This window comes from Cinclus cinclus, chromosome Z (genome assembly GCF_963662255.1).
Source record: "Cinclus cinclus chromosome Z, bCinCin1.1, whole genome shotgun sequence".
Lineage (NCBI taxonomy): Eukaryota > Metazoa > Chordata > Aves > Passeriformes > Cinclidae > Cinclus > Cinclus cinclus.
Window position 1 is genome coordinate 10,191,743 of NC_085084.1, and position 12,631 is coordinate 10,204,373.

General features: G+C 36.7%; 1 protein-coding gene across 7 annotated transcripts in view; it reads right to left on the reverse strand.

Moving 5' to 3' along the window:
• Positions 1-1,699: 1,699 nt before the first annotated feature.
• MEF2C (myocyte enhancer factor 2C) overlaps positions 1,700-12,631 on the reverse strand; it is a 36,030-nt gene continuing 25,098 nt past the window's right edge. For 2 of the 7 annotated variants that reach the window (XM_062512659.1, XM_062512655.1), the window contains exons 4-8: positions 12,161-12,333; positions 10,968-10,991; positions 9,874-10,003; positions 8,951-9,086; positions 1,700-1,925 (exon numbers count right to left, since the gene is read on the reverse strand). In XM_062512659.1, the coding sequence (XP_062368643.1) occupies positions 1,700-1,925; positions 8,951-9,086; positions 9,874-10,003; positions 10,968-10,991; positions 12,161-12,333 (689 nt within the window). Of the gene's footprint in view, positions 2,022-8,950; positions 9,087-9,873; positions 10,004-10,967; positions 10,992-12,160; positions 12,334-12,631 lie in introns of all 7 variants that reach the window. The other 5 variants (XM_062512657.1, XM_062512654.1, XM_062512656.1 and 2 more) reach the window with 3 other exon arrangements.

A 12,631-nucleotide genomic window follows, 5' to 3' on the forward strand; every position in this document is an offset into this window, starting at 1 on the left:
ACACACAGGGAGCGTTGCTCAACAACGTGCCGAGTGTGGGAAGATATGAGAAGCCCATGAGGACCAAGGACCACATGGCCAATATGGGCTGTGTAAAATCAGCTGATTTTCAACCACCCTTTAACTGATGATCTCTTTAAGAATTCCATGTCAGCGAGAGGGGAGGAATCTATATACAACAGGCACTTTTGTGCCGATCCCTCCCTTTGCCTTCCTCTGCTGCTTCGGCACATATTTACCTGCACTCATGTAGCTGACAGCCATTAGAGTTGCATGTTCAATTCTGACAGGCAGAATATCAGCTTCATTAATGAGAAGGGGCCAAGTTGCACCACTTTGTCATTTAACCCATGGAAAACTACAGGATATGCAGGACATTAAGTAATAGAAGGGCCCTTAACTTGTTACAATGCACCAAACAGCATGAAAGAACTAATCAGTATATACAATGGATGGCAGTTCACCCAACTGATTGTAAAATGATGTATTAAAAAGATTTAAGTTGTTACACCATGGGTAAAGTTTAATTGTTTACAGATCAGTCTTTCAACAGCTGACTTTGATCTGTAAAAAGCATACCCAGTAAAAGAAAACCAAAAAGAAAATAGTTAAATGTGCAACTGCACAAATATAATTCCCCACTATCAAGAGAACAAAAACTTTTGCTATTACCATAATTATTATATATATTAGAAAGCTATGCACAAGCATGTTAATTTCACAGATTTTTAAAAAAGATTCTTAATACTTTATATAATTAGAAATACACATTTCAAAAGCAAAACTTCTGCAAAGAGAAAACAGTTATGTTGGTTAGCAAAGCATGGAGTTTCTCAAGGCTTAGGGTAGTGCTTTCTATACAAAAAAAGTCCTTTCTGTTTGTTTCTTCAGGACTGTTTAAAAGATTAGCAAAGCTATCAAGCAAAAAAGAACACATTTTGGCTTAAGGAAACTACAAAAGCCACAAATGCTTTGCAAACTCTGTCTTACTTTTTAATATGAAAATAAGCAAAATGTAATGTACATTTTTTATACCTTTTTATTTAATAAGTGATGCAGACCCAGAATTTTTAAAATTAAGTATGTCAGCCCTCGAACTCAACATTTCTATAAGTATGGTCCTCTTGAAATGGTTAGATCCTTTTTAACTGAGTGCCATACTCCAACAAAATGCCTGCATGTTTGTGAGCAATTTCAGTATATTAGGTGACCCAGTCTGTTTCTAGCATCAATTCATGGCCACCCAACTGCTGGATCTGTCAAAACATCTGTACATTTCCTATATGTTGCATAACAGCTGCTTTCTCTCTCAGTAAAGATTGCCATTTCTGGCAACTGTTTTCATTTTGTCTATTTACATGTAAGTAACGTTGAACCTGCAACATGACACTATCTATTGCAACATACATTTTGCAAGGGAGCACAACAGTGAAAAGAAGTTAGCCATAAAATCTATTTTGTACAAGTGTTCTGTTGTACAACTCATATGCTAAGCTTATCTCAGCACTTCTGTTTATCCTTATGCTGCATCATTGAGGCAAGTTAAAAGTACTTTTACAAAACAGAGTACCTGACTTTTTTTTCCACACACGGCACATATAATGCATATCGACCCTTCCCCCCTCCCCCCTCCCATTAAGGTATAGCACACACACACTGCAAGAAAAAAAAAAATCTCAACTAATAGGTAATAATGTTATCATGTTGCCCATCCTTCAGAGAGCCTCATGCGCTTGACAGAGGGGCTTTCCCTTTCGTCCGGCGAAGGTCTGGTGAGTCCAACGGGGGAATGGAATTCATTCCGGTGATCTTCTCGGTCACTTCCATCGTAGGAACTGCTACAGCTGCTCAGACTGTCAACAGGAGATCTCCCCGCCTCATGGCGCGTGTGCTGTTGGTATCTCGATGGTGTGGTGGTACGGTCTCTAGGAGGAGAAACAGGTTCTGACTTGATGTTCAGGCTTTGAGTAGAAGGCAGGGAGAGATTTGTACTCTGAGATAAATGAGTGCTAGTGCAAGCTCTGTAGGAGGAAAGGAAACCCAGTTACAGACGGAGGAGGCATGGAGCCCCCAGATATGCACAAACACATGAAACACCAGTGTAAAGGCTTGCAGAGCACCAATGCATGCAGAGATCATGGGCACCGTTTGAGCAGAATTCATTAATTTCAGGAGATGACAGCACCACAACAGATGTGGTCAGCTTTAAGGGACAAGCCCTCAGTTTGGAGAGAGGTCTCACTTTCAGTCTCTCTCTCATTTTTAAAAAATCAAGTGTCATTACAAATTTGGGAAGGTGAGCCTATGCATTGTTGCAGCCACCTGCAGGTTTCTGTATAACTAATACTTGTGTGTGTGTTATGCATTGGCTGAGGCAGGGGAAGCATGGACTTTCTGCTGGGTTTAATTCAATAAAATAACTGGATTTATTCAAATAATGCATTAAAATAATTTGAATGGACCCAACTATTCTTATTGTGTTTTGTTTTGACATGTGACTTCAGATGCAAAACAGAAACAAAAAAATCTGGTCTGGTAATTTTTATGCTTTACAGAATCGATTTGAAATTACTGGTCCTAACATTGACATCAACAAAATAGCACAGGCAAGCAAAGATCTAGATATGATTTTAGGGTTTAAATTTGTGAATCCGTAATTCAATCCAGGATGCATTTGGATAAACTACAAAAGGGAACCTTAGGAATAGTGGAAGATGACAGAGGACTACACTGTTTGCCCATAGGAAAGCCAAGCTCAAGGGGTGCTACTAGCAGACAGACTGCTATGCTGAATCTTATTCAAAGGTAAGCTATATAAGTATTCTATGTTTTTGTATTGTTTTGTTTTGTTTTTTGTTTGGTTTTTTTTTTTTTGGAGGGGGGTGGTACGTGGTGGCAGAGGAAAGATGAAGCAGGCAGGGAGGAGAGTGAATGCTGAGAATACACTTTATGGGAGAAATGAGACTACTTTCATCTGCACATTTTGTACAAAAGCACCACCTCCTGGCAAATCCTGACTTCTAGTGACTTCTAGTTATTAAAACAGAATTCTCAACATGCTGTTCCCATTATGTTCTACTTCAGGGACCATTTGCTAAGTTAGTGTCTTATTCTAGAAACAGAATTTCAAAGTTTCTACTCTTTTATTTATACAGGGGTAGGAAGGCAGTAGGGGCAACAGACCGCCTGACTTCACAAGATTTTAAACCTGAAGGGATATGCATTTTTAATGCAAGAAGATGTAATATTGGGATTTGGAAGGAATTTCTAAGAATGTAGAAGACACAGGTACACAGCTGTAGACTTTTCACTTACTGAAATACTCTACTTCCCCTAGTGTCGCATCACCTGAGAGCTGAGTATTACTTAATATTTACTACTACTTTGATGAATGTTTTTTCTTCTGACAGGTTTAAAATAAAACTCTATGGCTTCAATATTGAATGGTATCATCTGCTTTTATCAGGAATTGCTGCAGCGTGTAATAATGCATGGATCTTGTTAGAAAACAAAAAAAGGTTGTTGTACCTCCAGTTTTTTCATCACCCTTCATTTCTGTACAGACAAATTTGTCAAGTAAGCAATGAGCCCTTTCCTAAATTACAGCGTTCATGAGTAATAGCCTTCACAGTAAAAAATGTAACCTTTTTTCTAAAAGGATATTTTCTTTATATTACTTCTTTAAATATTAAATTAACACATATAGGAAACTGTAAATATAAAACTCTTCCATTCGAACTGAGTGAAATATTCCACTCTTCCTGAAAACTTGGTTACAACAGTTCAAAGAGAATTAAATATACATTTATTTTCTCTTCCAGTGACTTTATTTTTGTGTTGCTTAGGAGATCCTAGGATTTCACATGAGTAAACAGTTTGTCAGTTTAATATAAAGACAAGATTACATAGGATTTTACATGCCAAGTTTTTAGGTAAGCCTGAAAGTTCTATAATGAAGGATGGTGGAGCCTCGGGATTTCATTTAGAAGTGTTTGATTTGGGCAAATGACATGCCATTTTGCAGAGCTGGGGATAATTAGAAAAGATTCAAATAGACAAAAATAACTACATTCAGTCAAATTTGTTCACATGGAACATACTGGCATTTTACTGTGCGACAGCACCCAAAGGAATAACTCTAGAGGGATAAACTGAATTTCAGTTGTACTGGAATATTACCTTTAAAATAGTGCCTCATGAGTGAGTGAGAATGCATCTCTTAAGACTTTTCTACAGATTCCTTGTGAATCAGCAGCAGTATTACATGATCACCTAGCATAAAAATTAGCAGCAGGTTTTTTGGGGTGTTTTTGGGTTTTTTTTGTGGTGCATTTAAAAAAGGATAAATAATTTTGGGAGGTTAAGACTGAATTTTTGAGGTTTAAAATAGTATTAAAATAATATAAACAAATTGTAGCACCTATTTTGATTTTTCTTTCTAAGCATTGCCTTTTGCTGCTGAAATTATTTATGAAATTTAATATCTTTTTATTTGATTATAATTTTCAATTTTTTATTAACTTTTTCTGAAACATTTTAATGAGAAGCTCCTCTTAGCTAAAATGGTCATCTACACCAGAAACATACGGTTACACATGCGTGTGAATGGTGAAATAATAGGTACTAAGATGCAGTCTTTAAATCTGTATTCTAAACAGACGATTGACCTCTATTTAGAATGGGAGGTGCACAATAAGAAATGATAATTCTGTCTGCTGTAAAGTTCCTGTATAGGTATGTGTGAGTGTAGAAGCAGCTTTTTGCACTTAAATGTATCAATGCATATTTCGCAGTGCTGCTTCATGTAATTACGTGAATTGGGCCCAAGAATGCCATATTGTAATCATGTGAAACCTTCACTAAATTCCCTGGTAGACAAACAGGTTTTGGATATGGAAAAACTATTGAGAAACTAGAGAAAATTATTCCAAGGTTTGTGTACAATTATGCGCACTAAATAGGGTGCCAGGCAGTCCACGTATGCAGACATCATAATCTTTTTCCACATATGTAGGAATCGAACTGGCTGACATCCCAAAGCCAGACCAGTGTTTTTTGGTGAGGAGTTGCCCCTCGGCCCCAGACCTTGGAGGGTATTTGTTTAAGTTTACAACAGGTCCTAAGAAAGTTGTCAAAGGTTTTAAAACTGTTCATGGTAAAGCTTTATAACCCTCATTTCCCATTGGTTCCTCTATTCCCAGTTATGTCATCCCTTTTCTCCTCCCAGTTCTGGAAAGTTCTTGTATCCTTGTACCCCCACTGGTTTATGTTCACTGCATTGTTCCACCCATCCTACCTTATTGGCCCCTGCCCTATATTGCTCCTCCCTTGCACCACTTTTCCCTTTACCCATTGGATTCTCACCCTGGACCCACCTCTCATCATCCCTTATAAATACCCTGGATTTTCCCTCAGCCTCGTCTTCTACCCTTAACTCTTACAGTGTCTGCGCGTGTTTTGGGCCTCGTCCCACATTTTCTTTTATGGTTATTAAAGTATTTAGTTCCAGAGCTGTGGTGTGGACCCGTTCCTCGTTTTGCCACCTTAGCCCTGATATCAGGGGACCCTTAGAGGTTGGTTGGGGAGACTGCCCTCGAGTCTTGAGCATTAAGTATTTAAAAACCCCGACACATGTATTGTATGGAAACACTTCATTGTACGGGGAAATGAAGAAATTGTATATTTTAACTTGGCATACCAGTCCCTGTTGAGGCCAGTGTAGTTAAAATCTGATGTTTATTCAGATTATGACATGGAGAAATGCTGGTTCCTATCTGGTTTCCACAGGAATATCTACACAGCTCTGCTGAAATACATATGATTTTTATTCAAAACAAGAAAATTAGCAGAACTGATACAAATTCATTAAACATGATGTAACTGTTTTCAAATTTTTCAGTAAAATTAGAGAATATTTTCCTATGTCTAGCTATAGTTATTATCCAATCAAAAGTAATTGTAGCTAAGCAACAAATTTGTTGTATAAGGGTCACAGAGCAAGACAACATTATGCATGGATTTGGACAACCTTTTATTCATGAGGGTAGAAGTTTGGAGAAACTTATCTCACATAAATAATTATCTAATACTGAAGCACCTTAATATTAAATATTGTTTCTCTCCCTGCATTAGTATTTTAGGAAAGCAAAAACTTGCCTTGTGGATGTTACTTTCAGACAAAAAGATTGTCTCTTAGGCTAGGAAATGTGAATGCAAGAGAACATATTCCATACTATGGATTTGTGCATTAAAAATTTTGATAATTTATTATGAAGTTTGGAAAGGACTTCCTTTCTGGTCATCAGCAGTTAACTTCTGGTAGCCTTTTTATTATGTGCTAAATAAGCACTAAGAGACATTCATTTACTATTCAGCCAAATCCCAGAGTTTTGGGACTGATATTCAATAGAATTTGTGCATGTATTTTTTTCAGATGTAGAGGCAATTAAAAGACCATGACAATACTATTCTGTATTTTAACCCAAAAAGTTGAAATGTCTGGCTTGTTTTAATGTCCCAGTCATGTCTAAACAGGCTCTACATTGTGGTGCTGTTCACCAGGCTTGACAGAAGGCCCAAAGCTGGACAGACAGGGAAAGTGAGCTACTTCCATGTCCTCATGTGTCTGCCCTCTAGTCTACCAGCACTAGTGTGGCTCCTAACTGCACAGTCAACTTGAAGAACTAAGAGCTAGGTTGCAGAGATCTCCAATTACCTGCAAGATGGTTCTGACAGTGCTACTGAAATCTCTGAGGACTTATCTGGAGCAAGAAAATACTTCCAACCCTATCTTATTCTACTACTAATCACATTCTTGTCATTGAGGAAGCAGAGCCGATTTTCACCTTTAGACTTTGTTGAAAAACAACACCTGAAGGAGACCTGGAATGTCTCTTCCATTAACTGTTTTCTTATAGCTTTTTATAGCCTACTGTAAACAACAAGCATCTCACAGCTGCCAAATCTTTTCAGTATATGGCATCAATAAGCACTGAGATTTACGTTGTCAAAACCTTTCTGGATGTGTTTTCTCAAGTATGTGAATATGACTGTAATTTTGTTTCATTTTTAAAATCTTTTTGCAAATTCTAAATCAGGTTGACACGGACTGAATATGTTCTGTAGAATTTCAAGTTTTTTAAGTAATCCAAAAGTTAAAACAGATGCTCTTGCATGTAGAACTAAGTGAGTAAAATAAAGGCTTATGATTTTCTGCAGTGATAGACTTCCCCAGAACTGTCTTTGAAGCAGCTTTCACAGCTGATTTCACTTACAAATTGCTGAAATAATAATAATGATGATAATGATAATAATGATGATAATGATGATAATGATGATGATGATGATGATGATGATACTACTACTACTACTACTACTACTACTACTACTACTACTACTACTACTACTACTACTACTACTAATAATTAGCAACTCAGAATGTATTCCACAGCCACAGCCATCACACTTTGACATTCTGTGATATGAATCAGAAAGAGATCACAATGTGTGACATATCTTATGTATAGTTAGTTCAGGAGTTAATTTATACCTTTTTTAAGGCTAACCAAATAGTTTTAACACATTCCTTGGTATGGTACCAACTGTTTATACAGTGATACCTGACAAGTGAGCTTCCAATTCATTAGAGAATTTATGACTTTAGTTGTACATTAAGTCCAAATGCAGCCCCAGGAATAGTGCAAACTCGAAAAGTGTAAGAGAAAGATATTAAGACTGTTTTTTCTTTCTAGCACAAGTATTTCAGTTGCATGTTTTAATGGCATTTGTACCTATATATACTTAGTTCTACAGAAATGAGGTTTAAAAAATTTGTTTCCTTTGAAATGTTTGTATAGCTTTCCTTGAAAGCCCAAATTATCAACATGGTAACGACATTAAAATAAGTTACAAAAAGTGGTCAGATAAAGTAGAAGAAGAATTTTGAAGTTTAAGCCACGTTTGGAGTATTAAATCGTTCCACACTATGTCAACAATATTGGAAAAAAAATTGCACGTGTAGAATGCCTCTTTCTGAAAAAAAGGTTTTCCTTTCAAATGCATATGAATTAAATTTTTTTCCTCATAAATACACTGCTACTGTTTTCAGGTTCTATTTTTATAATGAAATCTTTTAAAATTCCAACATGTCTAACTGTACATTAATCATACATTCTGTGGCTGTGCCACACAAATGCATGCCTATGGTCCTACTCAATAGAAGTCGCAGATACCAGAATATTTGAAAATTGTACACCTGTTCACTTAATTGAGCCAAGAGGTTGCTTGTTCTGGTGATTTCCCTGTGTGAATTTTCACACTTCTAAAGTTCCTGAGATGACTGAGCACCGCGTTTCTTCAAAATTTGAATAAATATTGTAAAATTAGCCACTATGCACTCCTCAGCGCAGGCGCATCACAAAGAGTTTTGAGAGCCCGCAGTTCTTCAGCCTCATCATGCTATTTTCTCATAGAAATAAACTCCAAATAAATGAAATTTGAATTTCAGAGTTGAGCAGAAGGGAGTATATGATTATTATATGAGGTTAAGGCTTAATCTTGGGTCAATTAATTATGTAAGTTTTACTTTATTAAAATTTTCTAGTTTATTGTAAATGTTTGTACAACTGTAATTGGAAATTAAAAGCATAAATAGTAAATATGGCATCAGTAAAATATAGGTGTTTGGTTTTAGTAGTGAAATAGAGCGCTATATAAAGAAATAAAACATAAACAATACACCACTGAGAAAATGTCATGAACACAGAATATTTCATTGCAGCTCACTAGCAAACTTTCCATGAATTATTATTTCCAGTTTTGCGAAATCTAGTTTTTACACACAGTAAATATGTTCTGGTATGTTATCTTGACATATTTCACATTTGAAGTTACTAGGGAGACTGAAGGTACTGTAGGACAGTAAAATTAAACAAATAAAAACATTGCTTACCCCAATTGACTGAGGGCAGCTGGTGGCATGTTGTGTAGGTGTTGCTGTTGCCAGCCAGTCACAGAACCCAGATGAAGAGCGCTGGCTGTATTAAAACCAGAGAGAGATGATATATCTGCACTACTCAGAGAATATTCTAGTTTTGAAAAGAGAAAGACAATAATTAAGAGAGAATTAAAGAGGAAGTAATTAAGCAACAACTAGCATTTTCAAATCATTTTGTGAGCCTTTTAATTTTAATTACACCAATCACAATAATTTGCAGCAGAAAAGGTAAATCTTCCTCTTCCCTGAACTCATTAACTTGGGACCAAATAATGCACTAATAATTATTCTGTAATCTAGCAGGGCTTTACTGAGTCTGGCAGATCTAAAGAATTCTTAGCCTATAAATTCACCATAACTACAAGTGGACTGTCAGAAAGACTTGAAAAATGCAATATTTTGGTTACAGTCTTTCTTGCAGGACCCAGCAGGCAGCCTGCTTTTGAACAGTATGTGTTCTCTAAATGTGCTGGATCTGTGTGTGGCTGTGTGCACTCTGTTCAGCAGCAATACACAGCAGGAACTGTGAAGACACCTTGAGGCTTCATTTCTGCACCCTACTATGTAGGGAGGTGTGATAACCAACAGAGTTACTGAATTCTGGTGTGGAGATAGTGAAGCTGCTTATTCCTACCACCGTCATGGCTTTGGCATGGTGCACTCAACTGCATAAAATTATATCCACGGAAAACTAAGTAAAATAGATAAGTCTGAAGTTTGTGACAGGTACAGAATAAGCAAATGTACTGCAAAGGCATAACAGCTATGAAATGTTCAGTTTCACCCAAAGAACATTAGCTAATTAATTAATACTGAGATAGACACTTGTCAGCACCTTGCTCCCTTCCCCATCCTTTGCATCCTGTGCCCATACTTACCAGTGCCATATGTTGTGGAGATGGCTGATGGGTATCCTCCCATCCCTTGCCCTGGTAGAGTAGGAGTTGCTACAGAAACCACTGGAGTAGCCAATGACTGAGCGGACTGGGAGTTATTTATCCTTTGATTCTTTTGAAATAAGTAAAATAAACGTATTATTGACCAGTTTTAAGTCAGTTGAGTGTGTTTGCTTTCTGGGAATATTTTGCACATGAGAAATACAGACTGTTACGAATATCTAGAAATTAATTGTTTAACATGTGGCTTTGATGGCAACCCTATCATTTACAAGCTTTCAAGAGACCAGTTGTCACCATAGCAACCCATTACATCAGTATCTCCTAGGTAACTCAACTAGTAAGATAGCTTTTATTGTGGGTAGAAGAACAGACCACGTGATAAACTAATGAAATATATAAGCTCCATTCCCATTGTTTTCCTTTTCACTCATATAAAACCCCAAAAAACAAAACAAAACAAATAAACAAACAAAAAAACAACAAAAAACAACCAAACCCACAAAGCAAAACAAAGCAAAACAAAAAGGTAAAAGAAAAACCCTCAAACCCATCTCTGCTGGGTTTTGAAAGTGAGGTGCACCCCCAGACTGCTGAACACTGAACTCTTACCAGGAGATGGAGCTCTGACTACTTTGTTTTTGTGCACTAAAACACCCTTCAAGGCTATTAGATTGCATAGCAGTCACACATTTATCTTTAACTCCAGGGCACTAGGTGTTGCACTGTAAAAATTACACTAGAGAACTCTAATTATGTGAGTGGAAGGAAAAACCAGCTAGAGAGCCACCAAAAAAGATGTCATAAGGCTGCACCATCTTCAACAATATAAGTTTACATGCTCTTCATGCACCACCAAAAAGAAAATTTAATTCTAGCATGCATAATTTGAATATGTGCAACAACTGCATCTGGCATTCTATTGCTACGTTTAAAAATTGCAGTGACCTTTTTTTTCACAACATAGTTATTACTGTAGTATTTTCCATTTTATTTCAACCAACCTTGTACCTACATCATAAAAAATAGCTGGTTTTCTTTTCTTTGTTATTAAGATGAACATCATTATCACTTACCAGAAGCAGATCAACATCCTCAGACTGATTGCATAGGAAAGGAGTATTAAAAATTAGTGAAGATAATTATTCACCAGGATGCACGTTTTAGCTTAGAGAATATTTTCATATCATAGGGGCAGCAAATTAAACACCTTCTGAGCATATCTTGGAAAAAATACACCTCATAGATCTCTTTTTTGTCCTCCTAATGGAAGGTTTGACTCAATTGTAGGAACAACCTACCCAATTTTCAGCACAAGAAATTTTTTCTTCCACAGTCCCATTGTTTGCAGACTGTCTTGCTCTACCTGACCACTTACAGAATGTCTAGGAAAATAACATTTTTAAGGGGCTTGGAATAAATAATTTGATGCAGATAACTTGTCACTGCCTTGATCAAGTATTGTCCTATAGGACTATTTGTCACTTTTTCACTTAAGATGTAGTATCACATTTATGGTCAATTTTAGTTTGATTATTATTTTTTTTTTGCATCAGCTGAAGAAGCCAACTTGGAAGCTGTTTTAATAATTCTTGTTACAAAATGGAAAACTGCATCACTCAAAGTACAATAATTTCAAATTATATTCACTTTTAATGTTAAGTCACTCAAAACACCTTTACTTGGAAACAGTAATGAACTTCTGAAAAGAAACTACAAAACATGGACATGATACCTTCCCAATTCAGCCTTCTAGTATAGTATATTGCCTATGTTTCACTACTCCTGGCAGGAGATACTGAAATTTCATACTCTTTTTTCTCTTGCTCTATTTACTCCCTCTTATCATTACAAAACTTGGACCTCACAGTGATAGAGCTCAAATTAATTTATTACTATTAATATGCCATCTGCTAAGAGCCTGTGTGGCTAAATATTTCAGAAAAACATAATAGGTTAGAAGTACTCAGGGTTGAATTCAGCCTTTAAAACAACTTCAGGAAAGACTCCACTGGGAAAGAGATTGCAGAAGGTTAGACTGTGCACAGTAAGGACACAGTTCCTATTTTGCAACTCAACAGACAAAAGGTAGGAAGTAAATAAGACTTCAAAAGCAATCAAAGAGGCTTAGCCTACATCCTCAGCTTGATGTCAAGCCCTAGTCAGAAAAAACAAACAATCAAGGATTTAGTTTCCTGAGCCAGCACTGAAATTCCTAAATAACTCTTATCCGAAGGAGATAAAAAGAAGAGCCTTGAAAATACATTACCACTGATGGCATGGTACTCTTGCTGCCAGGTGGAATAAGCACACGGAGGTCTGGTTTACGGTTGTTCATTCCTAAATTCATTGGAGGAGGAGATTTTGCTTGCATATTCTTGTTCAAGTTGCCAGGTGAGACCAGCAGACCTGGTGAGTTGCGGGGGTTGCCATATCCATTTCCTGTTAAGATAAAAAAGAGGAAAAAAAGAAAATAGAGAGAGAAGTTTAATAAAGTCCACTGTTTTTTTAAACCATTCTAAAATTGTGAAATCAAAAACTCATGGTAGATATCTGTGTCATGCATCTTTACAGGAAAATACAACATGTGCCATATTTGGAACAGCTGGTCTTCAGATGCTTTCTCTCATGGCTGCTGACATGTCAGTGATGTGCTGGAATTAACTCACTACAATTTTGTTTACAGCACTGTGGTATATAGCACAATGTGCTGTGCCCTTGTAGCAGCCAATGTCTGACA